Source organism: Haliaeetus albicilla, chromosome 10 (assembly GCF_947461875.1).
Source record: "Haliaeetus albicilla chromosome 10, bHalAlb1.1, whole genome shotgun sequence".
NCBI lineage: Eukaryota > Metazoa > Chordata > Aves > Accipitriformes > Accipitridae > Haliaeetus > Haliaeetus albicilla.
The window spans coordinates 30,628,728-30,650,131 of NC_091492.1; the positions used below are offsets into that span (position 1 = coordinate 30,628,728).

The 21,404-nt window shown below is 50.1% G+C and overlaps 1 protein-coding gene across 1 annotated transcript; it reads right to left on the minus strand.

Moving 5' to 3' along the window:
* Window positions 1-170: 170 nt before the first annotated feature.
* CFAP251 (cilia and flagella associated protein 251) lies at window positions 171-21,404 on the minus strand. The gene is made up of 21 exons (XM_009925725.2): window positions 21,144-21,404; window positions 19,073-19,468; window positions 18,779-18,919; window positions 18,205-18,314; window positions 17,615-17,723; window positions 17,102-17,182; window positions 16,518-16,595; window positions 15,948-15,992; window positions 15,408-15,625; window positions 14,634-14,828; window positions 12,564-12,811; window positions 12,323-12,471; window positions 11,361-11,534; window positions 10,865-11,049; window positions 10,231-10,345; window positions 9,859-10,022; window positions 6,995-7,085; window positions 6,643-6,786; window positions 3,721-3,949; window positions 1,793-1,894; window positions 171-841 (listed from the first exon to the last, which is right to left on the minus strand). Exons 1-21 carry the CDS (start codon window positions 21,267-21,269, stop codon window positions 690-692), a joined length of 3,252 nt encoding a protein of 1,083 aa, XP_009924027.2. The 5' UTR covers window positions 21,270-21,404; the 3' UTR covers window positions 171-689.

The following is a 21,404-nucleotide window of genomic DNA, read 5'->3' on the forward strand; positions in this document are numbered from 1 at the left end:
TGATGCTGAGGATGATGTAAAGAAGGAAGCCTGTTCAACAGCACTTGACTGATCTTTCTACAGCAACTTATATCAGCCTCATTATGCTGTTTATACAAACACAGTAAGATGCTGTCCCATTGGTATTACACTACTAATTGGAACTACTACTTTCAGAAAGAAAAAGTAAGTTTTAAAGGCCAAAATGGAAATCTGGTTTTAATGTATATCACAGCATTCCTTTTTTTACTGACGTCTGTTGGATTTATAATTGCAAATCCATTCTAACCTATCCAAGCACTTTGTACACTACATTTATCAGTGTATTTAATCAATACAATACTTTTCGATTGCTCTTTTGCTGTCAAGTTTCACAAATAAATACTGTCTTAATGTAATGAAAATAGACTGCATCTGGCATAAGCCCACCTGAAACGAATTCTAGGAAGCTTCCAGCCAAGGACAGGGTGGCCAATGCAAGAAGACAGTGCGGCAACTACTGCTTCGTTCTTTACAGCCACCCCAGTGTTGCCCTACATAGGTTTGATCTCGTAGGTTTGTGGCATGTGCTAAACTGGGGGCTTATTCTAGAGTTTGATTAATATGAAACTATGTGACCTTTACTTTGTAATAAACACAAAATAGAAATTTTGCAGATATTTGAGGAGAGGAGACTGGAAAGTAGGAACGAGTAGAAAACTTTGTGGCAGCTATGATTCTGAGTCTTCGTAGATCAAAGATTCATCTCTTTTTTTTCTGTTCTTTTTTTCTGGTTCAGCAATAGGTAAGCCAAGAATGTCAGTAGCGAATATCTCCGCTGTGATTTCTGCTGGAATTTCTTCTTCAGTCAAAGCTGCTGCACCTGGAGAGCAGTAACATCAACACAAAACACACAATAGCAATGTAAAAATGGCCTTCCAGATTGGTAAAATTTATAAGCAGCAGTAAGTGGATGGAATGCTTTTAAAGATGTACAAAGTAATCATGAAAAAGTATTGGTTTACTAGCTTAATACTTGGTGCATTCCTGTCAGGGATCAAATCTGCTGAATCTGCGAGGCTGCGAGCCTCAACTTGCAGTAGGTCCGTGCCTCAGAAGAGTCAAGGGGTCAAACGCAACTTTTACACACCGGCGATTTGACATGATTTTAGGATCCCAAGGAATCCAGGGATTTCAAAGTCAGTTTGTAGTGCTAGGCAGTTCCTTCAGGAGCTGTACCTTCGCTGCATGTGGCCCATTGCCAATGGCCCTAACCAGATGTAGTTCTGGACTGGTGTGGACTGGGACATGAAATATACAAAAATGTGGCACTTGTCAGCAGTTCCAATTACAATGGACAATGCCACTTGGCTGAAATCAATGCTGTAATTTGGTGTTCTAGACTGATGTAGACTGGGACATAAATTGTAGACAAATGCGGTAGTTATCAACAGCTCCATTACAATGGGCATTGCCGCCTGGATGAAATCAACACTGTAATTTGCATATTGTAGGATTCCTTTTTGCCTGTGGACTTTGGCATGTAAACCTTCCACTGTGTGTTTCTAATTTCAGTTCCAAGCCAGCAGATAAACAGCAGTGTAATCTTGTCAGGTCCCAGTTACATTTCATTGTCCGTTTATTTTTAGATACACCCATGCAATTGCTGCATGGATGAGGGACAATCTATAGCTCTACGACTATTTTTGCAATCCCACCTGAGTGTTTTTGACAGCTCTTGGCCTAACAGGGTAATGGGTTTGCAATTTAAATTACTCTGTTTGGGAATTGAAATGATCCTGCTTCTGTGCTGTGTGGAATGCTAGTCCTGTACCTGAGGGATCATAGGTGTCCGGTTCAGATCCTCCTCCTGCAGGACGCCTGCCCAGCAGGGTGGTCAGACACTGCACCAGCTCGTCCTCTGTCATATGCTCTCCTGTACACAGCAAAGCAATACCAGCCTCTTGGGTTATGGTGTCATTAGCACAAAAACTAGAAGGCAACTTGAACAAGGACAGTGTACAAACAAAACAGGACAGTTTGAAAGAAGATTCGGCTTCTCTGAGATAGAGATATACACATCACCAATCAAAATGCATGATCCCAACACAGGAAAATGTTGATTCTAAGGAAAATTGTTCTTGCATATTGCATTTTGGGCAAAAATGTTTAGCAAAGGGAGAAATTCTGATGCAGATGGCTCTTTAGGCTGCATTGCGCTTGCAGGGGCTTGTGCTTCTATTCCCACTGAAGAATTCCTGGCACAGGGCAGACCGCAGCCCGTGTAGCCCCATGTCCATGGCTGTAGCCATTTCCACACAGAGGAGGAAGAGGAAGGTGCAAGAAAGTCTTGATCTAGTATTTTGGAATAACCTGGACATAGCACTTGTTCCCAGTTAGTGGTTGGCTCATGCCCCGAAGCATAAGGTTATAGATCTGTTATGAAACTGTTCTATCTAATGTATCTATTTATGGATATTCACACCATCTGTATAAATAACTAACCTTTCTCACACTGATTCAATCCTTGGCTTCCAAGGATCTTTGTAGCAAGGAGCTTTACCAGGTGATTGTGCTGGTTTTGGCTGGGATAGAGTTAATTTCCTTCACAGTAGCTAGTATGGGGCTATGTTTTGGATTTGTGCTGGAAACAGTGTAGATAATTCAGGGATTTTTTAGCTATTGCTGAGCAGTGCTTACACAGCGTCATGGCATTTTCTGCTCCTCACCCCACCCCACCAGCGAGTAGGCTGGGGGGTCACAAGAAGTTGGAAGGGGACACAGCTGAGACAGCTGACCCCAGCTGACCACAGGGATATTCCATCCCATAGGATGTCATGCTCAGCATATAAAGCTGCGGGAAGAAGAAGGAGGCAGGGGGACGTTCAGAGTGATGGTATTTGTCTTCCCAAATCACTGTTACGCGTGATGGAGCCCTGTTTTCCTGGAGATGGCTGAACACCTGCCTGCCCGTGGGAAGTGGTGAATGGATTCCTGGTTTTGCTTTGCTTGCATGCACGGCTTTTGCTTTACCTATTAAACTGTCTTTATCTCAACCCATGAGTTTCCTCACTTTTACCCTTCCAATTCTTTCCCCCATCTCACTGGGAGGGAAGTGAGCAAGCGGCTGTGTGGTACTTAGTTGCTGGCTGGGGTTAAACCATGACAATGATATACTGGGTTAAACAGCATTTCCCTTTACCTGCTTTAATCCTTAACTGCACTTTTGCAACAGGAGCAAGACAATAGAAGTTTGTTATTTACCTCTCTGTGGCATTGACCATAAGCATATTTACACACATCTTTACAGTGTTCTCCCTGATTCACCTGAACTAAACCATCCCATCTTTTCAGTCTTTGACACATAGATGCAGTCCAGGACTGACCAGTTTCATTCCTCCTTTCTTGTCCCGCTCTTTTTCAGTTTTATACTACCTTTCTGGAGACTGTGTGACTGGAAGAGGGAACAACGATTCAGATAAGGGTTTACTGGAAGAAGGATGCAATTCACGAAGATCCATACTCATCATATGACAGACAAGATACCTCAGGCCAGCAGAAATTTCCAGAGCAGTAAAAGAAGTGCAGCTGAGACAATAGATGTGATTATTCAATTTAAAATTTTAAGACAGGTGGCTCCACACGCCTGCCCTGGTTACCAGGCTATAGTTCCAGATTAGTTTTTTGCTGCAGTGAATACGTTCTGAAATTGAAGGCAGAACTAGCAAGCATAAAACTAATATTAGAAAAGAAATAACTCACCTCTGCACTGAAGCAGCAACAGTAAGTCTCCTCTGTCAATAACTTTGTCTCCATTCTCATTATCATAACCAAGAACGTGAAATGCTTGTTGTATTTTTTTCATTGACAAGCCAAACGCAGGTCGATGATTTATATAAAGTTTGATAAAATCCCCTAAATTGATTTTTGTCACTTGTTCTCCAGTATCCGCATACTTGCTGAATTTTACTTCATTTATCATTTCTTCAATCTAAAGATCAAGGCAAGACAGATTGTTACACGTTTTCTTTTTGAAGAGCATCGGGCCAGTTTCCGATCTCATGAATGCCAATGTACCATAATTGTGCACGTACTGGTACCACAGATGCCATGACCATATCCCAATAATAAGCTAGCACTCAGCAGCTGAGGATGGACATGGCTAACAGTTACACGCTTGCTGTTATGACAAAATTAGGTAAAGACAGGGTAACAGATACGTAGTCATTTTAGGTTTCCTCTATTTTCTTATGCTAGGCGCTTGGTGACTTTGCAGCTGTTACCTTTGCCACAGCTGTGTCTCCACTCTGGGGACAGTGGGCAGGCAAACCACAAACCAGTAAATATACCATCCTGCTACAAAAGTACATGCATGAATGTCCTGACATAACCAGGCTGCATGCAGTATATACACACCTTGGCCAGCATAAGCAATCTTGCCCCCGCCCCCACCGATCCGACATGGTCTGGTGCAGTTCTGCCACTTCTCAAGCCAAATCTGAAGTTTGCTCAGTGGGGCTGACTTCCTGCACAGCTGGATCACTTGCTCTTCTCTCAGGCAAGCGGGCAAGCACTGGCCGTGCTGGATACTATTGTTTTTCCTGAAGTCTGGTGCTGTGAGTCTGCCCGGCTGGCAGCTGTGCAGATGTGTGTCCGAAAGGCAGGATCTGCTCCATGCCTTCATTGTACTCATGCTTCAGGAGGGAGCCCCTTTGGAGATACATGGGCAGCAGAGAAATGCCGGAGAATTCCCTGTGCCAACACATACCAAGCCTGCTGCTCCCCAGGAAGGGAAGCTGATGCAAGATCTCCCTGGGGAGGACTTTGCATTCAGCCTTGGGCCTTTGTCCTTGTGTCACAAGTTTTTCCACTGAATGAAGCCTGGAGAAAGGGGAAATCTCAGCCTTATATTTCTCCCCGTAGCAAATGCCATGCCAGGCAAGAACAGTCATTTTCACTCGGCTCCGCCTGATCTGCGATTAGGTTTTATATCAGCCCCATTGAACGACAAAAGAAAAACACCAATTCCCAAAAGCTTTGCTAGTCAGGCCAGGCTGCCTTTCCTCCCTCCTGCTTTTTCTTTATTAAAACACTCTAGAGAGAGATGAACTTTCTCTCTCGATTTTAATACTGTCCTGCCTGCTTCGAGAAGCAAACTGTAGGTTGCCTGGCTTCACAACAGCTTAGCACCTCTGTTTCCATGCCTGAAATTCTGGTTTCATTTTTATTTGGGGCAAGGGAGGGTTAACAGTTATTCTTCCAGAGATATTTCCCAGGGGAGTATGTTCTCTCTCTCCCCCCAAGAGGTGAAAAAGTAATAACCCAAGGAAAAGATCTAACAAAGTACGCGGGGATAACACCACAGCTTGACACAAGGGCAGAGCAGTCATGGCTCAGATGAACATTTGCTGGTTGCAGGGACTCCAAAGCAAGTCTGTTAGGTGGTGGCTGTGGCAAAGGTCCTGCCTCCCATCTGCTGGCTCTCCTGGCAGAGAGTATGCCCAGGCAGATGGGGTGGCACTGACTCACAGCACCATCTCAGCAGCCTGTGGGGTTCCTGTGCAATGGCAGAGATGAACGCAGCCTCCCCCGCAGAAAGATGAAGGGAGCACAGCAATGTACCGCTTCCCTTGGGAGAACCCCTCCTGCGTTGAAGGGCTGTAGCTGTTGCAAAGAGGTCATTATTTAAATCTCCTTGCATTAGATTCACTAATTTTTTTTTGTATGCGCTTTAATTACCCTTTTGCCAGGTTACAACATTACAGATGAGGTTTATATACAATACAAACTGCCTTGTAGAAACAGCCACAAAAGGGGAAGAAGCAGCACCCTTATTAAATCAGTTGCCTTTGCTGTAAAATTTGAAGCTAAAAGCTCTTGAGAAATGTTTGATAGGAAGCTCCACTGCTGCAACCTGAAAGGCAAGCTCAGAGAGAGCTTCTGCAGAGTTTATCAGTTATGAAAGAGCTTTAAGTTCTGTGGGAATAAAAGCTGCTGTCTCCATCTAAAATCATTCTTTCATCAGTCCCAGGCAGAAGAAAAAAGAGGCTCTGTAAATGTCCAAATGAGTGATTGCATGGAGCTGGACATTCCCACCCGCATTGGTAACACACATAGGACGTTCTGGTTGAGTCTGCACCTGACCTGGAGGGACTTAGCCCATGGCCCACCAACCACATGCTGCATGCAAAGCAGCTCAGCCACTAGTAGAAGTCACAAAGAGACCAGAGCACATCGCTGCCTGCACTCAAGGCACTTTAGCCCATGGACTTTGGAAAGTTGGAGGCCTGCTTGCCCGAAGCAAGATTCATTCCTCAAGTTTCTCAGTTCACCTTCTGAAGAAACCCACCTCTGCAGTGGTGGCAGAGCATTCAACCTCCAGAAGACCCAGAGGTCAGCTTTTGTTGAACACTTTCGAACCATCAGGCTTCAGGTTTGCTCAGCCTGCCCCTGTGGTTGCCCTGTTCTCTAGTGAGGAACCATTACTTTTTGAGGAACTTGCTGCCAGATTCTGACTACTGCTATATTGATGCAGACCAGGTTAAATACATTGAAAGCCAGCAAATAAACTCTCGAGCCATCCAGCATGCCAACAGTCAGAATCTGACCCATGGGACACTTGGTAAATGCAATCAGTCTGGCTCTTTTTTCTCTTAATAACAACAATAAAAACAACGGACCGACCTTTTCCTCTGATGGATAAAATCCCATTGCTCTCATTACAGAAGGAATTTCCTCCAAGGGAATATGCGTTGACACCTGTCTGGTCTCCAGTGTATCGATACCATGGCTGCGCAGCTGTGCATAGTAAAAATAGTCTTCCAGTTCCTGCGAGGGATTCAAGCAGATACTGTAAAGTTCAGTTACCAACAGGCATAGAAGATAAGACTTCTTTTAAGATTTACTAGCAGGCATATCAATGAGATTGCTGTTAAAGGCAAGCTGGACAAAAAATAAAGAAATGTCAGGCCTGTATAAATTAATCTTAAACTCCAACCAGATGTTGCTAGACAGCGTTCACGGTGAGCATAATTACCCTGAAGAATTCGCCTTCTCTGCCACCATCCAGTAGGTTGTAGAATGGGATCAAGTCCTCCCCACCTAGGGAAGCAGCAGCATCCAAGGCACTGGCAGAAGCAGAGAAAAGAAGGTACAGGAAGGGTTCATGTGAGGAGAGATTTCATGTTTCCCTTTCTAGTCGTTGTTCACAGACACTTTCAATAAATAAATAAAATCCCTGGGCCTCAGAATTCAGGAAGAAAAGCATTGCCTTGAACGGTATACTATTTTATCATCAGCCTGCACTTCTACAGCATATTTCATACCCAGGTTTTACATACAATAGCACAGTGTGGGAATTAATTATTACTGAATGGTCCTCTTGTTTAGTGGAATGAGCACAGGGCTGGGAGCCAGGAGCTTTTCCATGGACTTGAGCTTGGTGTCTGGCATTTAGCTTTCCTGCTTCCTTATAGAGACATTGAGGGAGATGAATTAGCTAGATCAGCGTTTTGAACATGCAGAGAGGGCTGGGGCTTGGTGTTTGCAATAAACCACACAAACCTAAGCTCCCTGTTCCTTGATCTAACACATTCTTCCCCAATAACTCAGTGCAATCCATTACTCTACTTCCTCTGCTGTGGTGGGTGACTGTGTCGCAGGTGCAGTCTACATTAAAGTGAAAGCGTCTGAGTGCCACCTCTTTGTTTCAATTTCATAGGCAGTTGGAGCCAAAAGAATCCGTTCAGCTTGTGCAGATGAAAAAGGAAACCAAGCCTGGTAGTGCAATCATGGCGTAGCATTGCCACATAATACCCCACGCCTGGCAGCAAGGCTGCAGCTTTCATGCACACCTCTGTAGTGCTGCTTCCACTGGGGTTTTTTGCAAGCTTCATGCTTTTTTCGTAATTAAGTTATTTGGGTATTAAACACAGTGGAGATGCACAAGATGCCAGAAGCAGCAATAAAATGATAATTAGCTCATCAAGAGCTTCGCTCCAAAAACAAATTACATAGAAATGCAATGTTGCCTGGACCCTGGCCAACCATTATAAAGAAGGATCATTTATATTCTATTGCCTTCCTTAAAATGTCGCTTATTCTGACCCCCAACCGCTTAAGCCACACAAAGTGGAAAAGAAAATAAATAAGCCCATTGCTTTCCCACCCAGGTTTCCTTTGTTCTGGCACATGAAGGTGAGCTGGCTCAGCACCCTTTGGGCTTTCCTTGGAGTGAGCGGTACCTACAAGAAATGTTTTACACAGGACCAGCATGTGTCTTAACCATGAAGCCTTTGTCCTAGGAAGATGAGGGGCAACGGTGTTTCAGAGGTGCACTCCAAAAGGCAAAAGCAGGAGGGAGGGCTAAAAGCCAGTTCCCGTGGGGTTGATTTGCCAGAAACCTGGGTGACATGCAGAATAAGCCACAGACCGACAGAGACCATTCCGCGCCATCTACCCTTTCTAGCTCCAACATGGGCTAAGCTCCCTTTCCAGTCCTTGAAGCGTGAAGGTGAACTGGCCTGGCAGTTTTCAGCTCATTCACAGCTGCCTGCTCCCTTTCAATGTACACATGTGTCCTATGGGGTGCCTGCAGCCATGCTCAGGAGAGGAGAGCCCTCTGCCCTGCAGGCGCATTGCGATGAGCAGCTTTGGTCCTTGACGTGCAAAGAAACCAAAATATATATCCTGCCTTTGCCGTGTTACCCACCTGCCACGTGGGAGCACGCGTCTGGCACCGCTGCCCAAGGGAGCTGGCAGAAGGGAAATTGCACACTTGTAGAGAAAGGCGGAAGAAACCTGGCAGGGTTTATCACTGACGCTCTGGGCCAGAGCCTGGAAATCCTCGTTTGCAAGAGCAGCCTTCACTCCTCCAGCCACCCCATTTACTGCAGTCCATTTACTCATGTAAGCAAAGCTTTATAGGATTAAGGTGGCTTGTCCTAAATCCAGTCTTCAAATGCAGGGAGGATTTCCTAGCAAATGCTGGCCTATCCCATTTGGAAAGCAGACACTTTTGTATCAGCAGCTGCCCCATATGCTCCTCCTGCAGCCAGTGCCGCTCCTCTGATCCCCTGCCTAACCCCGAAAATCCCCCATCACACTGGCCAAGCCCTCACAAGAACCAGAAAATCCTCTGCTCAACTTCTTACCATTTGGGTACCATTTCCCAGACTGGAGTATTTTATAGGTGCTATGGCCACCGTCTGTGAGATCTGCTGATTTAATCCCCCCTATTGACTATGTGGCTACATCACATAGAGGGAAGCAAAGCCCCCCCCGCCAGACTCTGTCCCTCCTGTTTCAGCTGCTATACCACATAGCTTCTCAGGGCCTGACAGGTTGTTGCAATCTCAGCTGACCCCACTGCCATGCCACCATCCCAGCCTGGTACATGCTGTCTGTAGGTGCTGAGCCAGGGCATTTGGAGAACCTGTGTGAATGCAGGGCATGAGGCTCCACTATTAATAAACCCAGTTGCAGGCCAGGTATCCGAGAGCTGGCACCCCCCAGGGTTGAGCAAAGATGCTGCCAGCCTCGCTTCATCCTCCTCTCAGCAAGTGGTTGGTCTCCTGCTTGCACGAGTGCTGGGACCTGTCCTCCACCCTGTGACCCTCCTTGCCAGATGCAGCTTGTCAGCCTGGTCGCGGGCATGGTGTTGTGGAAGAAGAGTGAAGCTGCACAGCTTTGTCACTTGCCCCAAAAGGACCTGTGCTAAGAAAGCCCAGCAAAGAAACACTCCCCATGCAGCACCCTGCTGTGTTTCCCCATGGGTGCAGCACCACCCTATACACCGGGCTAAGCACAGAAATAGCTGGGAGAACTGGCTTTAACTCCTCTGGACACAAACAGCTGTGGAAAGCCGTAACAAGACTCTGTTCTCCTTCCTGCAGTACTCACTTTAGGTTGACCTTCCATTTCATAAGAGTGCGGTCATTCCCCCCCACTGTAAAGATGTAGCATCCATCATAGGAGCTAGCAAGGTCAGAGACACCATCCGGGTGGCAAATGAAAGCTGAGGATTTGTGGGGGTTGCCATCGACAGGCAAAATCTGCAAGCCCACCTGTAAGGAAAGAGGGAGCCTGGGAGGGCTGGGGGTCCCACAGGAGGGCTGCATGCCAGGGCAGCACTGCATCCTCCTCCCAGGAGCTCGCTTAGCTCTTGGGCAGGACCAGCCTATGCATGGTTTTGTCTGCAGTGAAAGTCCCCCAGGGACCACCACCTCTAGAAGTGGGGGCTCTTGTACAGCTGGGGCGGATGGGGTTCCATACCTTGTCCTTTGTAATGTATGCCAGATAGCGTTTCTGGGGGTCCGTAGAGTTTGTTGGTGGGAGGATTTGTATCTTCTCCAATGCGGAGCCATAGGTTGGTCCCAAAAGGGTCTTTCTAAAGGCAAACAACATTTTCATCCATTGCAGGGCTCACAAAACATTTTCCCTCTCTGAACGGCTGCTGTGCTCAAGGATGGGTAGATAAGGGGAGGTGTGGTGGGTGCAAAGGCTTTGTGCTGCTGGCTGAGAGGACAGGATAGGACAGGGACCCTGGCTCGTATGGACCACACTGGTGCTAAGAAAGGCATTTAGTACTCAGGGAACATTCAGTCCTTGTGCTTTGCTCATGTAGGCTCCTGACTCTTTATCTGATGTCCAACTGCTGTGTCTCAAGTCCAACATGCTGGGCAGACCGAGACACACCTGCAGCCGCAACCTTACTAGATGACACGCTAGTGAACAGCAGAGTGGACACAAGGATGGAGCAACCTGGGGGCCCTAGAGTAATCTCAAGATCTGCATCACAGATGGGCAAACACATGCTCATGGGTGGGAGTAGGGCAGGCATTAGACAGAGGAGAACATAGTCAGGATGGGGGTCCCAGGCAGTGGTAGGCATGAATCTCTCTTCTACCTGCACATTTTGGTCGTCGTGTTGTAGAGCTTCATTTTGTAGCAGTTGTTGGCAGTGAGGATAAAGGACTCAGTGCTGAGCTGTGGGTACCAGGCCAAGCACAGGGGCACGGCCATCTGCTCTATGCGGTCCCTGTGCAAGACCACCAAGTGGTCCTTGCTGCTGCTGTTCAGGTCATATTCAACCTGGAGAGAAGAGAAGGAAACACGGCAACTCCCCTGTGGTCTGCCAGTACCTTGGACCTTGCAGATTAACTGGATCTAGCATCTCTCACACCAACTGGAGCAAGCAGCCCGCAGTAGCAGAGCCTCAGCCCTGAACCCTAGGCAGATCTGCCCTGAGACCAGGCTGAGAAACAACCGCCTGCAATGGAGCTGGTGGGGAGAGGGTTAGGAGCTGCAGAACCAAAGACTGAGTGTCTTCCTCGATACCCTTGTCCAGCCCCCCACTTTACCCACAAAGTTCCACTGCCCTTTACACTTTCACATCAACCTACCAGCTGCCGGTCCTCTCCAAGGCTCAGGAGCCTGGGCTCGTTGCTGTCTAACTGGACCCCAAAGAGAATGCTCCGGATGGGTTTGTAGTGGGAGTGCAGCCCCGCTAGGTGTTCCCAGCATCTGCTCCCATTTTGCAGGACACTCTTGTAAACAGTCACTGAGTATTTCTCATCCTGGAACGACAGCGCAATTGTCAATGAGCCATGATCCCTGGGCACATCCCCTGGCTGGCAGCAGGCAGCTTTGCATGTTCCCTCCAGGCTTAACTCAGCCCTTTCAGTTTTGTGAGTCCCACCAGGAGGGTTAGAGTCACAGCCAGATAAAACACTGGGTCAGACAGATTTGGGCAGCTGCTCCCAAGGGCAGCACTGCAGCGGTCCTCAGCCTGGCCAGAGCATCCTAGCTGGCTGGAGGCCATTCCCTGCCATGCTCTCACAGCAGAAGGGCAGAAAATAGAGTTCAGTGACTCCCCAGAAATCACAAGGAAGGTGCTTCCCACTGCTGTGCCCTGGCATCTGCATGAAGGAGGAGTCTTTTTCTTTGTACAGATCATCCCCAGTTGCTACGACCTCTGTGCCAAACTGCTTCAACGCTGCCTGAACACTTCTGCACTGAGACATGGGACCAAAGGAGCAACCCCCCTTGCAGTGCACCAGCCAAGAGGAAATCCCTGCTCCAGCCCTTTCTACAGATGGATGCAGAGCTAAGGCTTATCACTGAAGTTAGTGATGGGACGCTGCCAGCAGCAGGTCTGTGGAGCGGCTGTGACTGGTGACATTTTTGCAGAGTGACTCTTCAAGCCAGGAAAAGCATTTCAGAGTCACGAAGCCCCTGGGGAGGGACAGCCCTCTGCACTGCTTGATCTGCCGTGTCTCACAGGATGGCTGGCAATTCCCAGTCCCACTGAAAGCTGCACCACAAGCTGCGCACATAAATCACCGAGAGGAAAAAACAAGCTTACAGCAGTTGCGAAGTACTCTGAATCATGAGAGAAGCTAATATGAGTTATGGCACCACGTGAGAACTTGAACTCTCTGCAGCTAGACTGAAGGGAAATGGCATCGAGGATGCAAACGCTTCCATCAGTAAAACCAGCAGCCAGAAAATAACCTGAAAAGCATACCCAAAAACTCTCACAACACAATCGTTCCTTCCGGGAAGCCCAGTGCTTGGCACATGGGGAGGTCACAAGGCCAGGATACCTTTAGGGTCATAGGACAAGCACTGGATGCCAGACTCAGTGAATATCCTGCTAACGAGGTGCTTGGTCTGCTGGTAGTCCCACACCTTCAGCAGTCCACAGTCACTCCCCACGGCAACAAGGGCCTGCCGGGGGTGACAGGCAACAGCATTCACAGCTTTCTTCGCCTCTTCCATGACTTTTTCAAAGTTTGTCCTGTCTGTTGCAACATGGAGCACAGTTGCATCGGAGGTTGAAAGGATAAAGTTCCTGTTTAGTGTGAGAGAAACAGAATTTGATGATTCAGACTAGCTGGCTCACGTCCCTCCAAGCTATATTACACATCAGTCTCTTTTTGGCAACTTAGCAGGACAATCACTTATATTTTGCAATATGCAATATGCAAACATTTCTTGACCTGGAAGGCAGGTGGCACTTTGTATTCATGACCTGGTAAATCTCCATGGGAAGGCACTGGAGCCATTTTCTACTTGGATAGGCAAGCCAGAAGATGAATGATATCTGTGTAGCTTTTGCCGTTTGCAAGTCACTGGTGTGTGAGACAGACAAATGAGCAATTGAAGATACTCTGAATAGCCTTTTCACATGTCTCCATGTCACCATTGCCAGTGGTTCCATGTTGACGGCAGTGCATGGACAAGGTCAGAGGACAGTTTCAGTCCTGCACCACAAACGGAGCAGCTGCCTGTCTGTTCTTTCAGCCACGCCAACCGTAACGCAGTGAAGAGGGTCCCACTGCATAATTGGTGACATGTAAAGCTGACATCTGAATAATTATGCACATTACAGAACAAATATGTATAGTCATCAGTTCGCCTGGGGACTGAGAGTCTGGGCCCAGTTAAAAGGTCAAGAGAGGACCACACAGAGATCTAGGAGCTGCACAGACAGATGTGCATGGCTGCATCACACAGGCAGCTTGAGTGGGGAAACGGCAGCCTCTTTGCTAGCTGGCCCATGACGGCCATCGGCTTATGTGCATCTGGCCCAGGCACTGAAGGATGCTGCACCTCTTGCATGCCTCAGCTGGGGTCTTCAGCCATACCTGATCCCATCAGCCTGGTGAGATGAGCAGGCTCAAGGCTTCCCCCTTGGTTTTCTGCCTTTTGTGCTGCCCAGAGCAGCTGCAAACGGCAGGAGCTGCAGCAGCAACCCAGAAAGAGGGACAAGAAAACTGAGACCAACAGGGAAAACCAAACTGTTCCCCAGGGCGCTGCTCCAGGCTGGAGAGGAATCTGTCCCATATGGCTCTTTGGAAAACATGTGTGGCTAAGGACAGACGTTGCCAGGAGAGCCTTAACAGGAGTGACAGACATATGGTTTGCAGGCTGGATCGAGCCACAGAACAGCTTCGTCTGGCCTGCAGACTTTCTATAAATCCTCAGACACAGCTACGTCCCACAGAGGAGCAGAAAGGGGCTGGTGACCAGGCTGGGGCTGTCCCAAGCTCCTGGGTCCACGTGGTACAGCCCAGCACTGGTGCTATGACCGCTGGGGCAGTCTCTGCACTGCCACTGTCCCGATTATCTTGCCCAGCCATGATAAAATCTAACTGGAAATAGCCATCCACCGGAGGGGTTTAAGGGTGGGGGGGGGAGGATTAAGGGGCCCAGCTGGAGCCGGAGGCTCAGCATTAGCACTGCTTGGTGTGCTGGGTACGTGACAGAGGAGCTGTGCGCCCTAGGACCAGCGGATCACCTCCGTGCCTGCGTTAACGCTTCTCTCACCTGTGCCAAGGCATCACATCAAGTTTGGAATTTAAGATGTGCTGGGCCCCACCCGGGTTTTGGTGGGAGATGCCTGGGGGCTGTGCAGGCAGAGGCGGGCTGCCCAGGAGACATCCCCCTGCTTGTCTCTGGTGGGCAGGTGGGACAAATACCCAAAGTGAAAATCTGCAGAGCGTAAAGGGGCATGTTCCCTCCCTGTCCTGCCCAAAAGCCTGAGTACAGAGTTGAAACCTGCTCCGGCCAAAGCAGAAGCCCATGGGGCAGCTTTCAGATGACCACCTCCCCAGCTTTCAAGCTGCAGGGCAAATACAGGAGAAGACCTGGCTTCATAAAGGGGCACTCACCTGATGACGGAGGGCTGGCTGCTGGGAATGCAGGAGGTGGAGCAGGCTGGGGAGGCACTGGGAGGATCAGGAGGGGTTTTGGAGAAAGAGATGGACCGAATGGGACCCACTTTGCTGTGGCTGTAGCAGGTGAGGAGCTGCAGCTGCCCGTCATAGAATTTAACCTGGCCTTTCACATCACCTGTTACTATGCAGCTACAAGGAAGGGAAAGCTTTAATCAACACACTGATTGAGAACTCCCAAATATTTCTCAGATAGCATCCTTGGGCAGAAGCAAATCTCTTCCCCTTTTCTCTGCACAAGTGCATGAGAAGAGCCCCATAGAGATGTGCAGGGGGAAAGCCCAGGGCTGTGCAGAAACGACCAGGCTCTGCTGTGTCCCTGCAATGTCCCCTGCTCTGTCCCCAAGGCTGTCAAGGCGTTTGGTGGCTGTCTGCTCCCTCTGCCGGTAAAGGCCAGGAGGCTGAGCAAGACTCACCCACGATGCTCCGTGATAGTGGCAATCCAGTGATCTGAGCTACTCCAGCAGAGCTGGGATCACATTACCAGGAGTTTTCAACCTACCCCCCCCCAGCCAAATTCATTGCTTGAAAAAGCCGGAGCAATGACTCATAAATCAGCAGCACTTTCCTGCATTAATTTCCCTGGTCCTCACACGCTGCCAAGTGACTTAAAACTGCAATACTTGGCTCATCAACATAAGCTCTGCTATTCCCACAGCTGAGATGTCCAAGGACTGCACCTACGGCTACTGAAAACTGCCATCCCATTACCTCTCAAACACCTTGAGCACAGTAAGGCTGTCCTTCTGCATAGGCACCAGTTTGGTGGCCTTCATGCTGTGCGGCTTGGCTTGCAGTTCCTTGGAGGGGGTGCAGGGACCGACCACATCCCACACCACCAGCTTCCCAGCAGAGGTGCCCGTCAGAGCTTGGGAGTTGTTAAAATGAAAAACTGACTGGCTGAAGTGTCCCACCACACTGTTGAAGGTCTGCAGAGAGAGCAGCGAGGCCGTGCATTCATCCTCCTCAAGCAGGGACATTTCTGCTTGGTCCCTCATGTGATGTTCCCTCCCTGTCCCTGGCAGGGTCATCAGAGGCAAAAGCCCCAGGAAAAGATGCAGCAGGGCATCTCTGGGAGAGAAAGCCCCTCTTGACCTCAGCTTAGGCAATCCTGGCTTGTCCCTTCAGGAGGCTGAGGGGGACAGGCTGGGGACATGGCCACTGTTTTTGCTTAAGGGGATGGGAAGGGACAGTGCTGCTGCCAGAAGGAAAGCCAAGAGGGTGACATGCTGTGGTCCCCCCTGTGCTCACCTGGCTGCTCAGGAGCGGCGCTCCGTACTGCAAACTGGCATCGTCCTGGAGAAAGTGGAGAAAATGTCCAGGACAAGCATTTTGGAACTGTGCTCTGTAGTGCCAGTGTGTCCCCTCCCCATCACCCAGGCACTGGCCCCGCACCGTAGTAACCAGAGCAGGGCTCCTGGGGCAGAAAGGCTCCAAGACCTTCCAGAGAGCACAAAACACCCTCTCCTCTCCCAAAAGCTGCTGACTGGCACGAGGCACACAAAGGGCCCATGGGAAAGCAGGGGTGGCAGAGGCGGAGAGCATCCCTGCCACAGCTGGGACCGACCCCAGTGTGGGAGTGGAGGGAGAGTGACGGTCTGCCCAGATCACCTTCGAGTCTAGTGAGGACAGGGGGTGGGGAGGGTCGAGGGGGGCAAGGGCAGGGGCAGATCTGCAAAACAAAGTGAGACCCCAGTTGTGGGCAGACATCCAGCTCCGCCGCCCACATTGCTTTGCTAGTGTGCGGCCCCCTGCACCACCTTCCAACCCTCTGTGAGCGCATCTGGCACCAGAAATACAACTTCCTATGTCCCTACTTACCCACAGGTAAAATATCACCTGGGTTTTGCTGTTGCTAACAAACTCACAGGGATTTTGGGGGTTAAAAATTACATAATCCTGAAATTAAAAGGTTAGAATCATATTAATACCAGGCTAAGCAATGCTTTCTGCTTATTCTTTCATGCAAAACGTCTGCTTTTATCCAAAGCCCGCTTCACCACCTGCACCGAACTGAAAACAGAGGCCAAATTCCCTGTGAAACACCAGAGCTGTGCTCTCTCCTCTGTGAGCAGGGACAAGCCAGCAGGGCCATGGGCTTTTCCTGCCATGAGCCCTGGCCAGTGCCAGGGCTGTGGTGGAGGACATGCCACCAGGGTCCCCTCCACATCCCATGTCTGTCAGGCAGCAGAGGAGCAGCAATAACAGCCCCGAGACGCTCCACTGCATTGGGGTGCAGCAGGGATGGGGTGTGATCCTGCCTCGATCTCCAGCCAGCATCTACCAGCAGCCCCATACTGGATGAGGGCACTGGGGATGCCGGGAAGGGGGGGAGCAGGTGAGGACAGGGCTGCCCAGTCCAGCCCAGTCACAATCCTCTGCACCCCTCGGCCGCAGTCACTCACCTGATGGCCAAACTCAGGCCTCAGCTCCGTGCTGCACATGGGTTTCTCTGTGGGTGAAGTCCACTTCCAAACACAAACTCTCTGGCAGAGAAGGGAAAACCCAAGGGATGTTTGTGGCTTTCTGGGAGCTCAGGGGAGCCAGGTGAAGCCCATTCCCTCCAGCTGCAGGGGATGGGGAGGGTATAAAAGACTGGAGCAGGATAAACCCAACATGTCCTGGCAGCACAGAGCTTAATTTCAGGAAATAATGTTAGAAATTGCTTCAATGAAAGGCATTGGATTCAGAAGCTTTTATCCTAGCTTAAGATCCATTTTCTTAACTCCACAGCATTCACTTTAATGAAATCCAGGTCTGCCTTCCAGTGGCTTGGCAAAACCAAACCATCACTCTGCAAACCTGCTCCACCTCTCTTCTGCTCGCCCCAGCTGAATTCCCCCCTCCCCTTCACTGCACTAGGAAAAACTTCAGGGATCTATCCTACAAGGCTACAAAAGAGGAGATATTTTCTTTACCTGCACTGTACCAGCACTACAGGTTGCCAAATACTTTGCATCCTGGGAAATAGCAATAGCACTGACCCCATCCTCTGGATGGCTCTCAAAGATGGTGCGCACCGGTATCCTACGGAGCAAAGTCCTCATGGGGGGACTCATGGCAGCACAGTGGGTTCACGGCAATTGCTTGGCAAATCTATGGCACAGCCCACCCCGGTCTGCATGGCGGGGAGGGATTCTGCAACCGCCGGCGCTGTCACCGCACCTGAAGCGGGAGCAGCCAGCACCGCAGCTGGTGCTGAGCATCCTCTCCATCCCTTCCTCCCAAGTAAATGGCTCTGGGAAACAAGTCACCAGTCATCTTTTAAGAAAATACTACAGCCTGGAGATGTGATGTAATTCTTAGTCTGGGGGAGCTCAGCCCCATCTCGGTGTCCCGTGGGTATGGGTGATATGAGGATGATGAAGCCCTTGGTTCACTTTTGGCTTCTTGGCCACTTTACCCCATCCCCACGTTTCTCCCATTTCACTCTCAGCTGAGGCTGGAGTGTCCTAAGCGATTTACCAGACACAGGAGGTTTCCAAAGAGGAGGTTCCAGGGAGCTTACCCGGAGAAGGAGTCCCACACAATGATCAGAGCATCTGGCCCTCGATCGGCGGTTGCCACCCAGCGTCTGTCTTCACTCACGCACAGGCAAGAAATGACATTAATGTGGCCCTGGGGAAAGAGAAGCAGCAAAGTGCCTCGAAGACTCCAGACCTGATGGCTAAAGCATTCATCAAACCGCTTTGCTCATGAGCTCCCCTTGTCTTCCCTCCCAAGGGTCCTCCACTCTCATTCTTCCAGCCCAACTTTTGCACCCCATTTCTCACAGGCTCTTCCGAGCCCATCACCCTGTCCTTGTGCTTTGCGCTGACTGCAGCTCCCCCAGACAAGAAGCAGCGGAGAGGAGGGGCCATGCTGCATGTGCCGCTCATGGTCACTGCTGCAATCCAACACAAAGCACCTTCCACCAACACGTGCTGGGAATTGCAACAGGCGTGCAAGCAAAACGACGCACTCCTTTGCACGGGCTGCTCCTTGGTTCCGTTATGGGTGGCACCTAAGCACCAGGAGAAAGAGACAGAAGGAGAGAGTTCGGGAGAAGGGAAGGAGGAAGATGCGCGGGCTGCGTGCCAGACCTGCAGGTGGGACTGCCTGTTCCCCAGGACATCGTGGATGACCACCGTGTGGGAGGAGACATACAGGAGCACCCGGTCCTCCCCGTCCATCAGGCTGTGCACAGCCAGGCTGCTGTTGTAGCCCAACACCCAGGACAGGCTCTGCAGGGAAGAGGCAGAGCTTTTGTCCCTGGCACATAGCGGCCGGGACAAAAAAAAGCCACAAAATGCCTCTGCGGTGATGGGAGAGAGCTGGGCAGGAGTACTGTGTGTTGTTTGGACCATCATGATGGCACTGTGCCCACTGATACTCACGAGGGGGTGAAGTTTGGTCTGCTTGTCCTCCTGGAAGAGCATCCCTGGCGTGGCTGCCCACACCAAGCTGGCAGAGCCATTGCACCCATCGTCCTCCCCGCTCCTCTCTTGTGTTTCCTGCTCCCTGCAGCCTGAACGAGGGTTGGAAATGGTCCCCTTGGGCTCAGGCAGTGCTGGGTATGGTCCAGGGGGTCCAGCACCCTCCAAAAGTGTTGTCCCAGCAGTGTCTTCTCCCAGGGCAGTCCTCAAGGCGGTCGTGTCTTGCCTCGCAGCCCAGGTGCTGGGCAGGGTGTCTGGGATCCCCATCCCTGAAGGAGACCACGGGACACCCAACAGTGGATCTGCTCCAGCACCCTCTGGTGCTCCTTTCTTCTCCTTGGCAGCAGCGAGGGGGTCCTTGGAAAGGGAGAGAGGTTTCTGTGCGCACTGGCTCCTGGGCTAGTCTGCAGCTAATGGGAATGCACCCCAGCATGTCTCAGATCCAACCTACGTCACTCAGGGCAGGCTCTGACAGCAAGATACTCCTCTGCTCCTAAACTGCCTATGGATTTGTACCAGGGAAAAGTTTCCCACCAGTCGCTGCTTATCTTTCTGCACATCTGATCCTGCCCTCTTTGCACATCCACAGCATCCCGGATCTCACACTAGAACCTCTTCCAGGCAGCTTCTATCACCTGGGCTAAGATGCCCGAGTTTCTTCTCCAAAACTAACTTATGAGTCCTTTGAAGGCAGAAAGTCTGGCCTTTTTGCTCTCCATGTCCTGACTATTCCCCGTGGAACAGTTATTGACTGTTGCAAGGGGCACATGGTCATGGGCTGGTGTCCTGGTTTTGGCTGGGATAGAGTTAACTATCTTCCTAGTAGCTGGTACAGTGCTATGTTTTGGGTTCAGTATGAGAAGAATGTTGATAACACACTGATGTTTTCAGTGGTTGCTAAAGAGTGTTTACACCAAGTCAAGGATTTTTCAGCTTCTCATGCCCAGCCAGCAAGAAGGCTGGAGGGGCACAAGAAGTTGGGAGGGGACACAGCCAGGGCAACTGACCCAAACTGGCCAAAGGGGTATTCCACACCATGTGACGTCATGTCCAGTATATAAACTGGGGGGATTTGGCCTGGGGGGTGATTGCTGCTCAGGAGCTAACTGGGCATTGTGCATCACTTGTATATTCCAATCCTTTTATTATTCTTATTTTCATTTTATTAGTGTTATCATTATTAGTTTCTTCCTTTCCATTCTATTAAACTGTTCTTATCTCAACCCACTTTTTTTTTTTTTCCCGAATTCCCTCCCCCATCCCACTGGGGGCAGGGGGGAGTCAGTGAGCGGCTGCATGGTGCTTAGTTGCTGGCTGGGGTTAAACCACAACAGCTGGAAAGGGAGTGATGGCAAATTGAGGTTAAAACCAGGGGAATCAAGTCCTGGGACCAGGGCTGAGATGGCTGCAAAGGGCTCTGCAGCAATCCCAGCTCTGCTGCCAGTGCCTCTTGCCATACTGCCCAGTGAACATACAGAAAGCGAGGGTAAAAATCCCACCACCACCTTCCTCGGCCCTTCATCAGCCTGTTAATAAATGTATTAAATAGCCCTGGGGTGTCAGAGCTTGCAGCAGCCCCCAGACAGGCTTTCCCCAGTCTGAGCACTGGCCACTTAATTCTTGTTCTTGGGATCCACATCAGCTTTTGCCTCTGCCCCCAGGACTACTTGGTTTCCTATAGCAATCTCTCATGCAAGGTATAAACCTCATTTGGACACCGTTTCTGTTTCCAAGGGAGGTAATATAACGTTTTGTTCAGCATGGGGACGAGGCCAGGTTCCCTCCTGCTCATGTAACTCTCGGGCAGCTCAAGTTCTCAGCAAATATTGATGGCTGGCCTGAGACTACGCAGAGATACTGCATCTGCCGAGCCCTGCTGGCAGGGTCCCCGCTCCCCCTCCCCAGGGACGTCTCAGGAGAAACCATGCCTGGGAGACATTACCCCTTGGTCCTGGAGTCAGGGGCTCTGCTTCCGTCAGGACCTGCCCTCTAACCCTGTGTCAGGCAGGGTTTGTGGTGGAGCTGCCCTCACCTGCTCAGGCAGCACGGCCATCTCCCGAGCTGTCTGTCTGTCCTGGGATGTCTCCTTGGGCTCGCTGCTTACTCCATCTCTTCTCCTGCTTGGGTCGTCCAGTGTAATTTCATGTGAACCATCCATCCTCACCCTCCTTCCAGGGAGCTGGGGCACAGAGATGCTCTGAAATACATACAAACACCCCCCCACACACACCCCCCAGGGCTTGGCTGCACAACAACCTGGAATTTGGCACAGCCAGAGGAAAGGGCACTTGTG